Genomic DNA, 19,891 nt, shown 5'->3' with positions numbered 1-19,891 from the left:
AGGTGGGAGAGAAAAAGAAAAGGTTAAAGACCATCTGACCCAGTCTTTGTGTTTACAATGACAGAATTCATTCCTTAGGGCTGGACCTGCTGAGAGAGAAGTCTCCTCTTTGTTTCAAAAAATTTAAAGGCCAAAAGCCTTTAAATGACTTGGTGTTGGTAGCTGTTTATCTTCTCTTGAATCACTAGTTTAAAAACATTCAGCTATAATTTCCAGGGAAAAAATACACTTTTTTTTGTATTTTTGAGACAGCATCTCTCTATGCAGTTTAGGCTGGGCTTGAGCTGACTTTGTAGCCCAGGCTGGTCTTGAACTGGCAATGATCCTCTTGCTTTAGCCTCCCAAGTGCTGGGATTACAGGCATGTGCCACCATGCCTGGATAAAAATACAAATACGTTTAATACATTTAACCTGATTTTAAATTCTCAGAGAGACAGTGGAAGACCAGAGAGTGCTGTTTTCTACTTGGTTCCTAGAAGCAGATAATGAACACTATAACTAGGTGGATTGTTTAGAATTATATGAAAGTAAGTGGGTAATTTCCTTTGGAAGAACTTTAGAATTAGAAATAGAAAGTTAATTTGAAAATTAGAGTAAGCTAGATAGTTACATTTGGGAAATTTTTGTATGCCTGTGTTTATTCATTATTTCTGGTGGGCAAAATTAGAGTAAAAACTCCTGGGAAGACTTTTGAGACAAAAGAAATGCTTGGCATAAGCACAAAACTATGATTCAAGCCCTTTGAGATTGAGTTCACTAAGTAGATAATCAGCTTGTAAGATGTCAGTGGACCTGCTTATAAAATCAGATAGATATTTTTGCTGTTTCAGAATGACATCAGAAATTCACTGCATTGAGCACTGTGTCTATGTGGCAGGACTTTAGTGCTCAGTGTTAAAGATAGTGTTTGAATCTAATGACTTATGGTTTGAATTTAAATTTTTTGCCCCTGTTTACATGAGATCATTTAAACAGAAAACCCATTCTTGTGAAACTGTTCCTAGGCATAGATGCACACTCATGGCTTACATCATAGCGTAGCGGTTGCTAGGCAACAAAACCAAGTCAGAGCATATCATAGTGAGCTTTTAAAAAAAGTAACTTTATGAGATGAAATTTCAGTTTTATTAGGCCACAGATCAATCCATTTGCAGAGCAGTAGGAAACAGTATGTACTTGCAAAAGTGAACTATAGGTAATATAATTATGAAAATCTCTGTTTAATGTGTATCTAACACAATGAGTTTAAAAGGGATACTTGGCCCATAACCAGTCAAAATCAGGTGATTACCTTCCTGAACGCCCTGCCAGTACATACATGTACACACAGTTCTCAAGGGTTAGTACCAGCCTACTCTGAGAAAACCTTACAGAAGATTTAAGAAAAGCATATCATGGCCCACACAAATGTAGTGGGACGGGTTGACTATTGGAAGAGACCACACTGCTGCTCAGAAATTGGAAGCTTGAGCTTCAGAATTGTGTCTGTCAGGATTTGAATTCCGACTCTGCCATTGACAAGTTATACGATTTTGGGCAATCACCTAACCTTTCTGAGCCCCCATTTCCTCTTCTTTAAATTGGGAAGGATAGCTGGGTATGGTGATATATACCTGTAATCCCAACATTTGAGAGGCTGAGGCAGGAAGTTCTCCATGAATTTGAGGTCAGCTTGGACTGCATAATGAGTTCAAGGCCACTCTGAACTACGTGGAAAAACCTTATCTCAAAAAGCAAGCAATCAAGAAAGAAAGAAAGATCTTCCAGAATTATAAATGTTGGAATAACACGATACATAATAAGCATAGTACTATTATGTCTACTACCTGGAAAGAGCTTCAATTCTTTTTTGTCTCTTTCCTAAAGCAGACTAAAGTGATGTGTTGTGGGAAGCACACTATTATTTTATAGGTAATTTAGAAACTTGCATCTTAGTCTCACACAATAAAGGACTAATGTCTCTTTAAAGTTCTAATATCATTTGCAGCTTTAAAAGTAATAAAATTGAGGGATTATTTTCCCTTGATACTTTTAAACCAAAACAAATTGCCACTGACCTCTTTTTCCCCATGTATAACATGAAAAACCATAGAACAAAACAATTATATATTGGATTGGTAGCCAACATGAAAGTTGCTTTTAACCCTGTGAGGTACACCAATCTCTTTCTGAAAATAGAGATAAAAATCTGGATGCTTTATCTGGCAAGATTGATCCTCCTGTATATTAACAGTAATTGTTGTTTAAGTTATGACAAGAAACCCTGTTCTAGCCTCTCTCTCTCACTAAAATAGTATAGTTTCTGCTTCCTGAGAGGAAATATGCTGCTTCTGAAAACTAGGGAAAGGGCAGGAGGCCTCTTACCACCTGTGAATTAAGGGTTTCCTTTAAGGGCTCATTCCCTTCTTAACAGTTGCATATAATTTTATGTTGTGTTCTTGCTAAAACAGTTCGTATCTTTTCCCTTAGGCCCTGGATGGGTTCTTCTTTGTAGTGAACCTGGAAGGCAACGTGGTGTTTGTTTCAGAGAATGTGACACAGTATCTAAGGTATAACCAAGAAGAGCTGATGAACAAAAGTGTATATAGCATCCTGCATGTTGGGGACCACACTGAATTTGTCAAAAACCTGCTGCCAAAGTCTATAGGTAAATGATTGTCTGCTGGGCCTCCTCCTTATCCCCCACCCCATTCACACACACTGTCTCAGTTGAAGTGGATAAAACTGCATTATAAACCAGGTATGGTGACATACACCTATAATCCCAGCACTCAGGAGGCTAAGGCAGGAGGACTGCTGTGAGTTCAAGGCCAGCCTGTACTAAAAGATTGACTTCAAGGCCAGCCTGAACTACATAGCAAGACCCTGACTCAAAAACTGCATTATATCAGTTGGGGGTACAAGAAGCTAGGTAGGTTTTTTTGGAGGCCTTGTATTAAGTATTCAAGCTTAGAACTAGTCTTGAATGAATGATCATTTTGATCATAAACCACATTTAAAATAAATGAAAATGACTCAGAAAAGTACCCATTGCAGCTGTTTCCATGAATTTGTTTCTGGTTTTGTGTTTTGTTGTGTCTTTTTGAGACAGGGTCTTGCTATACAGTTCAGGCTGGCTTTGAGATCACTTTGTAGCCCATGCTGGTCTCTAACTTGGAACAATCTTGCCTCAGCCTCCTGAGTGCTAGGATTACAGGTATATGCCACCATGCCTGGCTCTGTTGTTTTTTTAAGAAGGTAACAAATTGCCTCACCCTATCCAGTGCTAACTCACATCTGGCCAGTGTTTTTTTTTTTTGTTTGTTTTTTGTTTTTTTTTTTTTTTCTTTGTAACAGAAAAATAGGAGGTTAGGAGAAGTTTGAGATTGACTCATTTTGAATCCTACCTGCAGAAAGGGTATGATGTATGTGTACTCTACATTCAAACATTAAGGAACAACATAGCATAGACAGATCCCATATATTGGTCCTATAGCCCAAGCCGTCACTTTCATGCCAGACTCCCGAGTAGCTCCCCTGTGCACTGCCTCCTTAGCCTGCTCAGCCTGTCACCAATGGCCTGACGTCTTTACCTTATTTTGCAGTTGCTGCCTGGAAGTGTGTATGATGACGGAGGGCTGAATTCTAAAGTGGGTGACTCACAGCATGAACCCACCTTAGTTGCTGCATTAAATTATTGCTGTTCCCACTTACTCAGTAGTTCTTTTCTTAATATTCTCACTTAAACCGATGATGCAAAGAACACCTTCATGGATAAAAAGAAGTGTGTATTAGAATACAGAATGAGGTCAAGTCCTAAGTTGTCGAGTGTTTCTGTTCTTTTTCTTAAAACTATTTCTGTTACCAGGTCTTATTTTTAGTACCATAAATAGGAAAAAATCCTTTTCAAATTCCATTATGGCTAGCTTTTCCTTGATAGGATAACCCTTTGTTCAAAGTAATTGCAAAAGTAATACAAAATGTATGAATTCTTTTGTGGGATTCCTTTATTATATTCTCTAGTAATGAATAGGAAAGTGGATTTCTTACTTTAAGTAACTAATATTTTCAGATCTGTTCAGTAATTTTGTGGCTTTCTCAAAGGATCAATACTTATTAATTCACTCGTATAAAGACTTCTTTGCCTTTCTTTATATTGTACCTTTTTTTAAACTTTCAACTTATTAACCTGAATAAGAACTCTATCTTTCTTCTTTGCTCTTTGTAGTATTCATTATGTAAATGAGGCTTTTACAAGTGTTGATAGCGGAATAAACTTTCTGAATGTCTGAAAGACATAGAAAGCCAGCTGTAGTGCCTTCTATAATTTAAAGATAATTTGTTTCAGTTGATTGGATGGTCACTTTTCTGTCTGAGGCTTGTTTCCTTTTTCATCCTCTGTAGCCTAATGGTCGTAGGTTTAGTGCGGGACTCGCTATGGCACTTCCTGTCCTTTCCATTTTCTCTAACCTGTGATTTTGGAGATACATTTGCTTTTCTAAATGGATTACTTCTTTTTCATTCTGTTTCATTGTCCTTCTGGTCCCAGTGTTTTTTTAAAAAAGTGTATGGAACAGTAAAGAAGAGAACAGCAAAAAGAAACCTAAGACTGATTTTTTTGGTACGGGGGATCGAACTCAGGACCTTGCGCTTGTTAGGCAAGTGCTCATGCCACTGAACTATGTCCCTGGCTAAGACTGATTTTGATTCCAGCTCTTGGAGTAACTTCCTTGTCAGTTTTCTCATCTGGCCTAGAATTACATTTTAATATCCAAAATCAGTCATTCTTTCCTATCTGTCATTTAGTTTTATATCTTTATTGAGTTAATATGTACATCTTCTAGTTTCAAGACTATTAAGTAGAAGATGTAGGCCAGGTGAGGTGATGCAAGCCTGTAATCCCAGCACTTGGGAGGCTGAGACAAAAGGGTCTCTGATAGTTTGAGGCCAACCTGAGCTATAAAGTAAGTTCAACTCCAGCCTAAACTGCATAGTGAGACTCTGTCTCAAAAAAAAAAGACAAAAAAAAAAAAAATAGAAGATGTATGAAATAGTTTTTCACTTGAAATAAATGCCAACATGTGTCTTGAAGAATTTTTCAGTTATACTGGGGAAATACACATGAACCAGTTAAGAAAAATGGCAATAATTCAGGAACAACCAGGTTGCAGAGCTCACAGTAAAATGCCTCTAGAATATAAGTAAAGAAAGATCCGTAGGAGGAGGCAGTGTAAATGCCTGAATGTTTCCTACGATCTCAGCCTTACAGCACAAGTACCTTTGGAAGGAGAGAAAATATCAGCCTCATATTTTAGGTCAGGTAGCAGCAGGAACAGGTATCCAGGGGGGGACTGTGTTAAAGATCTGGTCATAGCCTATGATTTATGTGTTGAAATGGGCTTTGTGCTCTGCACTACATTAAGTCCACGTTCTTTGAAGCACTTGCCAGTTGGTGCCGTTTACAGAGTTCTGAGTAGGGGTCACACATCTAAAACTGGAATGCAATTAGATTGAACTAAATTTCCAAGAAATCAAAAATAGAAAAACTAGAAACTGTGGCATTCTGATAACAAATAATCAAGGCAAGAACTTGAAGGGAAGCAGCCTGGGAGAAAATTAAAAGGTATAGAAGACTTTTTGAAAATCCTAAGAATGTTCCCAGGTTGTTAAACTGTGAAGAATATTTTCCCCTCTAGATTATGAAAGTATTTAGAAAAGTAGAAGGCACTTTGTAAATGTAAAGTAACCACATTTTTCTACACTCTTTTCCTAATTCAGCAGCAGGGATCTGGGGTTGGTTTCTTTATAATACTGGGTTATTTTGCCTTGTTAGTGAATGGGGGATCTTGGTCTGGAGAGCCTCCTAGGCGGAACAGCCATACTTTCAACTGTCGGATGCTGGTCAAACCCTTACCTGAATCAGAGGAGGAAGGGCACGATAACCAGGAAGCACATCAGAAGTACGAAACTATGCAGTGCTTTGCTGTCTCTCAACCAAAGTCCATCAAAGAGGAAGGAGAAGGTAGGACAAGCGCGAGGCTATCTCTTGTGTCTTTGTGTTTACTCTTGTACCACTCCTTTCACACATAATTGTTTTAAAACTAGCGGTCACACACAGAAAAATTCAAAACCTATTTCTTTTGTCTTTTCAGTATTTACTGCTTTTTTGTGATAAATTCAACTTCTGAGTGTATAGAAATGTGATGTCCAGTAAAATTTGCTGGGATTGCCCAGGGATTTAGTATAGTGGATGTACTTGCATCACCTGTTCCCAGCTTGTCCTGCACAGCATGCTCTCCCTCTCCATAGCCCTCTCTCACTTTAGTTATAGAGCAAATAAAACCAGTGAAAAGCTGAGGAACATGATTTTTTTTTTCTCATCGTCCCTTAACCATTTATATAATTGTGCAATCATGAATGTTCAAATCTGTTTGAATCACTAAAAGGGCCTAATACGATAAACATAAATGTATATGATTTAAGATTTGCAGTCCTGCTTGATTTGCGTGGCAAGAAGAGTCCCCATGAAGGAAAGACCAGTTCTTCCCTCATCAGAAAGTTTCACTACTCGTCAGGATCTCCAAGGTATTGCCGGGAATATATTTAGAAGACTGGTAAAAGTGACTGCTGGTGGGGTAAAAGTACTGTGGAGCTGGAGGACCAGAGAGAGGAAAAGAGACTTAACAGTCATCAAATGCCCTTTCAGTCCATGGCCTTGTCCCTATCCTAAATACAGCCAACCTCCCTGTCTGCTGGTTCCATATTTGTGTATCCAACCAACTACAGATAAAAGTATTCAGGAGGAAAAAATTTGCATACAGACTTTTTTCTTGTCATTACTCCCTAAATAACACATATAATAATTATTTACATAGAATTTGCATTATATTAAGTAATTTGGAGATGATTTAAAGTATATGGGAGAATGTGTGTAAATTATATACAAAAACCATTTTATATAAGGGACTTGAGCATTTATGAATTTGAGTATCCATGGGGGGAGATAGGTCCCAGAACCAAAACCCCACAGATACAAAGGTATGATTATAAATAAATATATGCAGCCAGGTAATCTCAGTACTCAGGAGACAGAGAGGGCAATCCCTACTAGTTTGAGGCCTGCCTGGGCTTTGTAGTGAGTTCAAAGCCAGCCTGAACTATATAGCAAAACCTTGTCTCAGAAAATCATAAATAAGTAAATATATATATTTTTAAATTTTAATTCTGTCTATAAAAAGTAAATAAGTAAATATAATGCCTGCTGCTATCTCATAGGCAAGATCACATCTCTGGATACCAGTACCATGAGAGCAGCCATGAAACCAGGCTGGGAGGATCTGGTGAGAAGGTGCATTCAGAAGTTTCACGCACAGCATGAAGGGGAATCTGTGTCGTATGCTAAGAGGCATCATCATGAAGGTAAGCTCAGAGAAGTGCTTTTCTTCAAGAGGACTTTACATAGATAAGTGTTTCCTGTAGAAACATTCTCTCAAATGGTAGTTTCCAAAGCTCACCTTGAAGACAGAGCTGGTGGCTTACATCATTTGCCCCAATTTCTGCCTTTGGAAGGCGAGGTATAGGAGACCTGTAGGTCAGAACAGTATGATAAAAGAGACAGAGCATGATGATGGAGAAAGGGACAGAGGAAGGAGTCATTTTCTTTGTTCGTATGGCTTCCAGATGTATGACAAAACAGCAAGAGACTGTCTCTCCACAAGAGACATCTGGAAATAGAATAAATGAAACTTGCAAACACGAGTGAACTCATGATGGAGCAAATAGGGGCATCCCAAGCCCTCCTTCAGGGTGATTAACAGCAGAGTTCAGATGCCTCTAGAAGTCTCAAGGAGATGAATGACCTGTTTCAGGTCATAGACTTAATAGGACAGCTGGAGCTAAATGCAAGTCTTCCAAGTCCTCTTTCAGAAATCACACAGGCCTTATTAAGCATCTGGTCTTTGTGTGGCCTTGTCCCTTTACATCATTTCCTTGACCGCCACAGCTGCCTCCTGCCTTATTTGTGGGTGAGGGCATCGAGGCAGGTAAAGCGACTGGCTCTCCAGCATTCAATCAGTGTCAGCTCTGGACGGTCCCCTGGCCCACCCCTGGTGATCACTGTTGCTATTCTGCTCCCAAAAGGAAGAAATACTTTTACCTTACTAAGCACTTAGTGGTGAGGGAGGCGCTTTTCCTTCTTTCTGTGGCCTGATGAGTACAGTTGGTCAGTATGGGCTGTATAGTATGAGCACGGCTTGTGGCAGAGCAGTGCACTTCATTACAAAGTGGACAGTCGTCTGTATCTCTTGCATAACTAATTATTGAAAATGGAGCCATAGTTTGTTGTCCATTTTAATGTGCATTCGTGACCATGGCATTTTGCCAGTAGAGTTTGTATATTTAAACTTTATGCTCTTCAGGTCACTTACAAAAAAGCCCAGATCATAATAAATGACTTTTCTTATTTTTTTCATCTCATCTTTTTCATCCTTATTTCTTAAGAATTAAGTACATTAAGCATAAATATCGCAACAATTTGAAACTTATGTTGGAAAAAGCAAGAGGAAATATAGATACTGTGTTTTAAGAGAGGTCAGTATGTAACCTACTGCTTCACTGTACCTGACTTGACATAAATAATAACAAGAAACTAAGAAATTGCATAAGCCAACATGGGGCCTGAATGGCAGTGCCTTACACTTAGTTCTGTACATTCCTCGTTCTTTTTTTTTTTTTTTTACTTTATTTGTTAATATTAAGAAGAAAAGGTAAAACAAATTTTCACAACAAAATAATAAAAAAGTAACAATTGTTAATAAATTACACATCATTATCTTTAGTCACTCAAGTACAAAATATGGACATAAAAATTTCTTCAATCAATATTAGCACAACCTTTCCTATTCAGTGAACTAAGTGACACTAATGGTATAACTAACTTGCATTTTTTTCTTTTCCCTTCTATCCTTTCTCTTTTCCCCATCTTAGTTTCTTCTTTTTATTGAACAGTTTCCTCCCATTTCACAGTGACTATTGTATATTTTGAACCTTATGGTTGCACATATGTCACTGTGGTGTGATGTTTTTCAATCCTTCTGGGAAGATACACAGAAGGGGAATACCTGGGTTGAGTGGGACCTCTAATCCTAATTTTTTGAGGAATCTCCACACTGATTTCCACAGTGTTTGTACTAGTCTACTCTCTAACCAACAGTTGAAAAGGGTTCCTTTTTCCCTACAGACCCAGCAGCATTTTTTATTGGTTGATATTTTTTTAATTAAGTAATTTTTTAATGAATAAGGGAGAGGATGAGATAAAAGGGGGCTATTCCTCATTCTTTATAAAAGGGTTTCAATCAATGTACCAGACACTGTGCTAGGTTTAAACAGATGAGACTACTGAAAAGGAAACCCATGGACATTCGTACTTGCCAAATAGGTAATACTGGGGTGACCATTCACAGTGAGTGGAAGTTGCTGAAAGGCTCAGTAAATGGGGTGACTTGTTAAGTGGTTCCGGTGCTTGGCAGAGATGCCAAATGGAAACCAACAGAAATGGGAAATCTTAGGGATTATGCCAAGCTCAGATAAAATTCTGAAATCATAAGCCACTGGAAATGTGCATCCTATTATAAGAATTGTATTTACTTTGCCTTTTAGGCACATACTTGTCCAAAGCAAGACACATATGTACAGTAATTCATTTCCAATACTTACTGCCCTTCCTCAGTAACTTTATGCAACAATTGATGAAAGTAGTATTAAGTACAGTATCTAATTAAAACTCATGAGTGGAGTCATTTAACAAATTGTTCAAAATGAAATTTTACTGAAATAACGGAATTTACGATCTCACCACTGCCCCACAACCCCACCCCTACTTTTTTGACTTGTGGCAATTTTGTGGCATGGTGAATGTGCTTGGTTGCTTTAGGCTAATATTCTGCCTACAAAATTTGTTCTGAGGATAACGTGGAAAAAACAACATAGTCCTTTTAAAATGATTTAAGAGACGACTAAATTATATGACTATTTTTTCTAATTGAAATATTCTTTTATGAAGTACTAGCCGGTTATAAAATACCATTGATTGACAAAATCTCAATTAACTCTGGGAATGAAGGAATGAAATCTCAAGATTTCTTAAAGAAATTATCCAAATGTGATAGTGTATGTCTATAATCCCAGAATTCATAAGGTTGAGGCAGAAAAAGTATTAGTTTGAGGCCAGCCTAAACAATGTACCAAGCCCCTATCTCAAAACAAAACAAAAAAGACCATAGGAAAAAAAACATTTTATAGAAATTATATTAAACCAATTGGTTTGTTACTATAAGTTGTATTTTGTTCATTGTCTCAAAATGAAAGTATCTAAACTTTAAAAGTTAAACTAATGGCACATTAGTAAAATTTGTATTTTATTGCTTCATTTTGTTTACCTTTTTCTCTCTGAAAAGATTATTCTGATTTTTTTGCTCAATGTGGTCATAACCATGGGAAAATAATACTTACAAAATGAAAAACAAAATTGAAAAACATGAGTATAAGGTGATGGGTGGAACAATATGTTACTTCTAGATGAATTTTCAGAAAGCACATGCAGTTTCCTAAATGTTGTTTTACTATTTTTATTGTAAAGGAAATCAAAAGCAAGTTACACTCTTTAGAGATTTTGAGTTTATATGGTATGTTTTATATTGTTGAAAATCTTTATTTTTCACCTGATGTTTTAAACCATTTACACACTGTTTTGCCCTGATGCTTAAGATTTCAGAGCACAATTGAAGCCATAACAAAAATAATTATTAAATGTATGGATGTTTTGAGTGAAAAGTAAATGTGCTTTTATAATGTTTTACGATCATGAAATCTTACAACTTTTTAAACATACTGGTAGGAAAATATAAAAATTAAGTTTATTACCATTATTATACCACCATTAGTTTTCTTTTTCTCTAAACATACAATTCTGTTTCCTTGTTCACCTGCAGTACTGAGACAAGGGTTGGCATTCAGTCAGATCTATCGTTTCTCCTTGTCTGATGGCACACTTGTTGCTGCGCAAACGAAGAGCAAACTGATTCGTTCTCAGACTACTAATGAGCCTCAGCTTGTAATATCTTTACATATGCTTCACAGGTAACACCACTCTTATGAACTCATTTTCCCTTCGCAGATTAAGAGAAAATTTGGAAAAGCAACAAATTATCCTACAGCTTTACTGGGCATTTTTGTTCATCAATCCTGGTAGTATAAAGTATAAAATTAAATTATGGTGAACTATTGGTTAAAAACCAGCTAGTGACATTAGCGAGTTAGGATTTTAGCCTTAACACTGGTGAGTTTTAAAATGTGGCTGGGGGAACACAGCACTCACGCCAACTTCACTGCAGCATGACCCCCTTTACACTGAAATTGATTTGCTCCCAGTGGCAATGCAGGTACGGCAGGAATACTGAAGCTAGGATTCCTGATCTTCTGTATTTCAGTCTAAAAGTTTCCCGTGTATACACATAGAATGTTTTAGATTTTTATTTCTCGGTTTAAGTTAGCTTCTTGATATTAGACTTTAAAGTGTAGGGTGATAAACTTTTATAATAAAGCAAAGTGAATGTCAACCGTATTAAGAGCATACATTAAAGAAACAGTTGAGTTTCAAGTTACATAGGTATTTATGTATGTGTGCTATGAAACTTTATGAGGTACAATCAAAAGGTGAATGAAGTTGCACTGGTTCAAGAGTCCCATTCCTCAATTGTTTACTTTGTTATGTAGGAATTTTAAAAAATCAGGTAGTCCTTGTCTGCTGTTAATAAATCTGACTTCAAAGTGAAACAATTTGAAAATGATTACAGATGGGGCAGATTGCATCCACCTAGCTGAAGGCTAATAGTTTGACAGTTTGTGAAACCTGTTTGGTTTGGATTTGTGAGCATGTTTAGTAACTCACAAGTGACTACCAGAGCTGAAAATAAAAGTTCACAAGACTTGGGAAATCATCTTGTTGTGACAGCTTGCTTTTCCTCCTTCAGTTAAGGGGCAGGTTGGAGTTATCCAGGAGTGAGGGAATAAAACCACAAACTAAGGTGATTCCAAAGAACCCTCCCATGTTGGCTCTGAGGCTCTGACTTCTGGGATTTGGAGAGGTGAATGGAAATGTGTTAGACAATGTGGTCTAATTCCCAATGATTTGAACAACTCTTTTAGCTCTAGAATCTGTAGTCTCTAAACTAGTCAGAGGCAAGTTTTCCTCTCTACATTTGCAGTTCGTGTTGAACCCAGGTAATGTATATCAGAGCTCTTGAAGCCTGCAGATGTGTCTTTGGTTAGGAATTGTAATTTCTGGCAAATATTGGAAGACAGCTATACTTGTTTGGATCATTTCTTTGACAGTACAAGCTGTTATTCATGAGAAAGATGTATGTGTAACTGGAGTCCCTTTAATGTTCTGTCTACTAACTGAGTTTCAATATGATAGTAGTCAGATATATACATACCCCCCTCCATAAAACCACAGACATCTTAATGAGCCGCCTCAAAAACATCCCTCTTGGTCCAAAGCTGTGCATGTTCAGTCTTGTCTGTAATTGCAGATGGCTTCGTCCCAGTGTTGTCTATCCTTTAAATGCAGTCTGAGCTTGTAGAGAAAAGAGGCCATCTCATTTTTCAAATTTAATAACAACTTGTGAAGTATTTTCCTTTTATCTTACATTTCTTTCTTTCCTCATTATACAGAGAGCAGAATCCATGTATGAATCCGGATCTGACTGGACAAGCAATGGGGAAGCCATTGAATCCAATTAGCTCTAGCAGCCCTGCCCATCAGGCCATGTGCAGTGGGAACCCAGGTCAGGACATGACCCTCAGTAGCAATATAAATTTTCCCATAAATGGCCCAAAGGAACAAATGGGCATGCCCATGGGCAGGTTTGGTGGTTCTGGGGGAATGAACCATGTGTCAGGCATGCAAGCAACCACTCCTCAGGGTAGTAACTATGCACTCAAAATGAACAGTCCCTCACAGAGCAGCCCTGGCATGAATCCAGGGCAGCCCAACTCCATGCTTTCACCAAGGCATCGCATGAGCCCCGGAGTGGCTGGCAGTCCTCGCATCCCACCCAGTCAGTTTTCCCCAGCGGGCAGCCTGCATTCCCCTGTGGGAGTCTGCAGCAGCACAGGAAATAGCCATAGTTATACCAACAGTTCCCTCAATGCACTTCAGGCCCTCAGTGAGGGGCACGGGGTCTCATTAGGGTCATCATTGGCTTCACCGGACCTAAAAATGGGCAATTTGCAAAACTCCCCAGTTAATATGAATCCTCCCCCACTCAGCAAGATGGGAAGCTTGGACTCCAAAGACTGTTTTGGACTTTATGGGGAGCCATCAGAAGGTACAACTGGACAGGCGGAGAGCAGCTGCCATCCTGGAGAGCAGAAAGAGACTAATGACTCCAGCATATCCCAGGCAGCAAGCGGGGAGAGAGCCGAGGGACAGAACAGGTTGCATGACAGCAAAGGGCAGACCAAACTCCTACAGCTGCTGACCACCAAGTCTGACCAGATGGAGCCTTCACCCTTACCCAACTCTTTGTCGGATACAAACAAGGACTCCACAGGCAGCTTGCCCAGCTCTGGGTCCACCCATGGGACTTCACTCAAGGAGAAGCATAAAATTTTGCACAGACTCTTGCAGGACAGCAGTTCCCCTGTGGACTTAGCAAAGCTAACAGCAGAAGCCACAGGCAAAGAACTAAGTCAGGAGTCAAGCACCACAGCTCCTGGCTCAGAAGTGACTATTAAACAAGAGCCAGTGAGCCCCAAGAAGAAAGAAAATGCACTACTTCGCTATTTGCTAGATAAAGATGATACTAAAGATATTGGTTTACCAGAAATAACCCCCAAACTTGAGCGGCTGGACAGTAAAACAGACCCTGCCAGTAACACAAAGCTAATAGCTATGAAAACTGAGAAGGAGGAGATGAGCTTCGAGCCCAGTGATCAGGTGAGCTTCCTGATGTCTTCTCGTTGGAATGTTATTTGTGTCCACTAAGGATTTTCTCCACAGGGCTTTTGGAGGCCTCAAGTGATTTGATAGACATTTCCTTTGTGGTCTGTACCTTTAAATGGTTAATTCACATCAAAGCTGTGGGTCAAACAGTTCCCCACGAAAAGTGACACTGTAATATGGATATCAGGCTATGCCATTCAGCCTACCATGCTAGTGCAAAGGAGTTGTAGACACCGAACAAATGAGTATTGCTGTGCTCCAGGAAAACTTCAGTTATGGATGCTAAAATACACAGTGTTCATGGAACACAAAATAGTCCTTTGTGTAACAGCTACAGAAAGGTAGAGGCAGGATTTGGCCCATGGCCATGGTCTGCCATAGTTGCTGACCACTAAACTGGAGACAGTCATGTCCTCAAAACTGGGTTTTGATTGAATTACCCCTTGTTTACTGTTCTCTCCATAAGATCAGAGTTTAGCTGGTTTTCAAACCCAATGACGATCATTCTACCTTGCTTTCTTCTCTGCCAGCTCTTCTACTTAATGTAGATGAATTTCTTAGGTCACTGGTGTAAGCAATACTAAGAGAACCTGGATGTGGCAGTGCATGCCTTTAATCCCAGCTACTCAGGAGGATCCTGTATCCAAGGCCAGTCTGAGCCACTTAGAATGATCCTGTTTTGAAATTAAAAAATCAGAAGTCCTGAAGACATAATTCAGTATGAAGCCTTGGATTCAGTCCCCATTACTACTAAAAGAAAAAAAAGAAGAAAAAAATAAGAGGAAATGGATAGGAGAGGTAAAGGTTGATTCAGTGTTACTATATCTAAGTCATCATCTATAAATTCAAAACTAAAATAGCAGGTTACATGCCAGGCATGGTAGCGCATGCCTGACATCCCAGCACTGAGGCGGCTGAGGCAAAAGGATTGTAGCAAGTTGGAGCCAGCCTGGGATATGTAGGAAGTTTAAGGTCAGCTTGGACATATAGTGAGACTTTGTCTCAAAAAAAAAGGTTACATTATCTATTGTGCTTCTCTGAAAAATGAATGCCCTGAAAAAGATCAGGAACACCCAAGGTGGTGTTCAAAATCATTTTTTTTAACTGACAAGCAAAAGTCATGTATTTACGGTGAACAATATGTTGTAAAATGTATGTTGTGGAATGGCCAAATCAAGCTCATTGGTATGCACTGCCTCACAATCTGACCATTTTTTGTAGAGTAAATGTTTAAAACTACTCTTAGCAATTTTAAGTGTATATACTGAGAGTAGCACATGTTGTACAATACACTTTTGAAATTTGTCCTAGCTGAAATTCTGTATTCTTTCCAATATCTCTTCAACCTTGTTTGCTCAGTTATTCTTCGTAGTATCCCAAGGTTGGAAAAGGAAACCATTTGTAATTTGTTTTTTTTTTGTTTTGTTTTTTGTTTTTTGGTGGTACGAGGATCGAACTCACAATCTCTAGCTTGCCAGGTAGGTGATTATGCGACTGAGCCAAATCCCCGGCCGTTTTTTTTCTTCTTCAGAAAGGGGGTGGGTGTGGCAGCCGCAGAGGTTGACATCTCAGGGAAGGAACAGTAGTGGTTCACAGCCCAGGACTTCACCAGGGCCTTCCCTGCTCAGGTCCCCAGACTCACCCTGGGCCCCAGACGTGTTGTAGGGCTCTGATTTGTTAACAGATGAAAGAGCTGCAAGGCCCTCCCTCCTTACAGTGCCTCTGCAGTTTGCCCCTGCAGCTTGTTTTGTGATGGGTGTTTTGTGTGCCACCTTTGTTGGGGGAGCAGACGGCACAGAGAGAGCTGCGCTCTGCATGCAGCTGTGCAGTGGGCTCTGCCGAGTAGGCATGCGGTCCTGCTGGGGTTGCAGGGTCACCCCTGCGAGTTTTCAGCGCTCAGCTTCGGCTGTTTCACTACCCCAGCCTCTCTCCTGGGGTTGAACCCAGGGTCTACACATTGAGCTACACGCCAGCCTTTTTTATTTTTTATTCCGAGACAAAGTCTCCCTTTAAGTTTGAGGCCAGGCTCAAACTTTCAACCCTTCTGTCTCAACCTCCAGAGTGCTGAGGGTGCTAGGCAGATAGGTGCTACCACACCTAGGTTCTTCACTTTGATATCGTAACAGCTGCCATTCTTTCTGAGAACAGAGAGAACTTTTCAGAACCTAATTATGAAAACACCGTTGTTGATTAATCCTTAAACTTGGATATTCATGCCAGGTCACTGCAGTGGCTGTTTTGTATTGCTTTGAAATCATGAGTTGGGGAAACAAGATTGCTGTAGAAAGTGAATAGCTGTGTTTTACATAAAGTGAAGTGTTAACCATATTGACTGCGGTAAGCATTTTAATCTTCTGAGATTTATTGGATGGAACTATTCAGAGAGTGGCAGGCATGGATAATGTCACTCAGTTCTCCTAACATACCGGAGGGCAAGACAGTGACTCATGTGAGCCACCTTAGCTTAGTGTCTAACATGACCAGCCTCTTGCTCTGTAAACAGAATGTGCTGCTATCTCAGGCCTACAACCCTAAGGACTTAGAGGATCATAGAATAGCCCAATGTCGGGCATTTCTTTTTTGTTTGTTTGTTTGTTTTTTAATTGGTGGCGGAGATGGAACTCACAACCATGCGCTTGCAAGGCAGGTGCTTATGCCGCTGAGCTAAATCCCTAGCCCCTGTTTGTTTTTTGAGACAGGGTCTCACTATGTAGTTCCAGCTGGCCCCAAACTCATGATGATCCTCCTGCTTCAGCCTCCTGAGTGCTGCGATGACAGGCATGTGCCACCACACGCAGCTTGGCATTTCCTTACTCATATATAGAATTGTACTAACTTTAAACAAGACAAAGTAAGTTTAAAGAAAGTCCTTGAGTAACTTGCAATTTCAGATTATTATTAGGAAAAAAAAAGTTTCCTAATCAAAATTGTCTCATCTATGAAACATAAAGCATAATCAACACAGATCTACTATTTGGGATACATCAAAAAAACAGAGTAACCAAGTGTGGTGGTACAAACCTGTAATCCCAATGGCTGGAGGCTGGGCAGGGGTTTCTGGGCCAGCCTGGCCTACATAGTTGAGTTCAAGGACATCCTGAGCTACATAGACTTTTGTCTCAAAAAACAGGATATACAAGTATGTCTCACATAGGCACACACACATATACCATGCATATATGTTACTTAATGAAATCCAGTCCCTGGTCTCACCCTCCCTTCTCTCCCTCTTAAAAACCCCACCAAAAATACTGCTTCCCAGAGCAGTTTTAACATCAAAAACATTCAGTTTGAAAAGTTACCACAGGAAGTGTGCATTACCTAAATTTAGATCAAAGTTAGATTGAGAAAAAAGTGATTCTTTCATTCTTGTTCTCCTTCATGTTTCCAAATACCAATGAACTGAATCTTCTGTCACCTGCTGCACACATTTATTGAAGACTTTTCACTTCAGGGAAATACACTAAGTTATTTAACAAGATAAAACAGTGAGCCTGAACTGCATTTCACTGTATTGTTACTTTGACTCAGAAAAAAGCCATTAACTGAGTGTGTGTTTATTGTATTACTAGCTTATTAAGGACAGGAAATGCTTCAATGGTACTACAATACCTAAAAAGTATTTTTTACTGGTTAAAATATTTACACAAAGTATGTTTTTTATGGCATTTCCTAACCAACAGGAAGCAGAAATAGTGACAAAAATTTCCAGTATGTTTACTGACTTTAAGAATACCCTTCTTTACACTGTGGAGAATGGTTTATGCCTAACCAAGTATATTCGTGACACCTTTTCTAGTGGTACTGAGATACTTACACAGGTTTGGAAATAATCTAAAAGCATTCCTTCTTAGTATTTACTCCATTAGAAAGGTAGATGCTATTTTGAACTGATAGAAGGTGGGTGTGGTGGCACATACCTGTAATCCCAGCACTCTGGGAAGCCCAGTCAAGCAGATTGCCAAAACTCCAGGACCAGTCTAGGCTATATAGGAAGAGTGTTTAAAAAAAAAATTCTAGTATCCCAAAAATTCTTCTCCAAATATGGCAGAATTGTGTTACTAATTCTGTTAGGCAAGGATAGTGAAATTATATTTTCTGTTAAAGATATTTTGAGGCTGGATGTGGTGGCTCAGCCCTGTGATCCCAGCACTAGGGAGACCAAAGGCAGAAGGACTGATGCAAGTTCAAGGCCAACCTGAGCTGCATAGTTCAGGACCAGTTTGAACTACAGAGTGAGACCTGTCCCAAAAAAACAAGAATAAATATTTTTTAAAACTACTGTATAACTTATTAGTTTGTTAAAATGTATGTGCTCTTTTCCTTTAAAGAACACATTGATTGAAACAAATTACAAAACCATAAAAATGAAAAGTTAAAGAATCAAGTATTATTTTTCACTTTTGTAGAACTTTTATAAAAACCTTTCTGACTTACTTTCAGCCTGCAGTAGTTAAATAACTACTCAAATTGATGTGGCTAATTTGAGCATTCAAATAGATGCCTAAGCAAAATGTTAAAGCATCTTGGCAAAGTGTTTTAAAGGAAGGCATTAATCTTTTTGTCTTGCAAAAAAAACTGTGCCTAACAACGAGAAAAGTGATAAACTTCTGATGAGGATTAAAAGGTACAAAAATGTAGAAAGAGTTGATTTTTTTTTGGTCAGAAACTTCATGTAAGCACATTCATCCCTTCCTCCTGATAGATAGTGTTAAATGTTTACTCCACAAATTGACGAGGAATAAGCACAGGTGGAGCAGTATTATTTCTAGTGGGGGAAGATTGCAGATGGTGAGTTTGAATGAATTCTGTCACCATCCTTAGTTATGAATCTACATAGAACCTATTCATTTTATTATATAACCTCAAGAAAATTCTGCCTGTTTTTAAAAACACATATTATATTGCTTATTAGAACCAGGCTAGTCTGCAACTGGATTAAGGAAATTAACTCCTGTTCGCAGTGGGGTGGGGGCTGGGAATCAAACCCCCGGCCCTGCATGAAGTGAAATCAAAGATGTGCAGCTTAGTGAGTCTATGGGCTAACAGTATTCATGAGGTAGGTGACAGGGTTTGTGGGGTGTGGTTCCCTAGCAGCTCTGAGAATCTGAACACGTGACTCTCCAGGCTTTTAAAACTCCGCCCCTACCCGAACTACTTTCCAAATTAAAGAAACAGTAGTGTCATCCCACTCTGGAGGAAAAGTTTTATTGCCCTTTGTGGAGTCTGCAGTGCTGTGCCTTCCTGAGGAACTTTTAAGGATTGTTTCGTCTGCCTGTACTTTAGGGTGCAACTTTGAAGGCCACCTTTGTCTGACATCTAACTCTCCCGTGAAGGCAGCACATTCTTTTATTAGAAATCAGTGGCAAGAAAATGGCCTTACAATTGCTGTAACCTTGCATTAAAAATTTCTTGGCAAAATGGGTCTCCATGACTTGCTAAGCTACTGTCTGAGAAAAATCAAATGAAATGTCACTTTCAGCTGGGTGTGGTGGCCTTGCCTATTATCCCAATACTGTGACTTAGTAAGGCAAAAATAGCAGCCAAGGTCCAGCCCAACTTGGCAATTTAGCCAGCTTAGCAAGACTTGTTTCACATGGAGCTGAAGATGCAGGTCAGTGTGAAGGTTCAGGCCATAGTACTGTTTTTAAAAAAAGTCACTTCATCTGCCTTCCTAATGTGAGAAATATATCCAGTCAAAAGATACTGTAATACAGATTTTAAATTTGCCGTAAGTTGTAAAAATCTTAGTAAATTCAACTTGGACATAGAGGATAAGAATTGTACATAGAACTGAAATGGTGCCTCATGCCTGTTATCCCTACACTTAGGAGGCTGAGGCAGTGAGATCACAGTGAATTTGATGTGAGCCTGGGTTATATAGTGACTACAAGTATATATATATA

General features: G+C 39.1%; 1 protein-coding gene across 8 annotated transcripts in view; it reads left to right on the top strand.

The window, feature by feature from the left end:
• Ncoa2 (nuclear receptor coactivator 2) overlaps nt 1–19,891 on the top strand; it is a 278,129-nt gene that overhangs the window by 224,978 nt on the left and 33,260 nt on the right. For all 8 annotated transcript variants that reach the window (XM_063257438.1, XM_063257437.1, XM_023561717.2 and 5 more), the window contains 6 exons: nt 2,471–2,648; nt 5,814–6,002; nt 6,464–6,565; nt 7,256–7,399; nt 10,969–11,116; nt 12,713–13,979. In XM_063257438.1, the coding sequence (XP_063113508.1) occupies nt 2,471–2,648; nt 5,814–6,002; nt 6,464–6,565; nt 7,256–7,399; nt 10,969–11,116; nt 12,713–13,979 (2,028 nt within the window). The remainder of the gene's footprint in view (nt 1–2,470; nt 2,649–5,813; nt 6,003–6,463; nt 6,566–7,255; nt 7,400–10,968; nt 11,117–12,712; nt 13,980–19,891) is intronic.

The sequence above is a fragment of the Cavia porcellus genome, unplaced genomic scaffold (assembly GCF_034190915.1).
Source record: "Cavia porcellus strain 051 isolate PalLab524CR breed Dunkin Hartley unplaced genomic scaffold, mCavPor4.1 scaffold_10, whole genome shotgun sequence".
Lineage (NCBI taxonomy): Eukaryota > Metazoa > Chordata > Mammalia > Rodentia > Caviidae > Cavia > Cavia porcellus.
The sequence above is the reverse complement of the archived record's forward strand: the minus strand, read 5'-3'. Positions and strand labels throughout refer to the sequence as shown.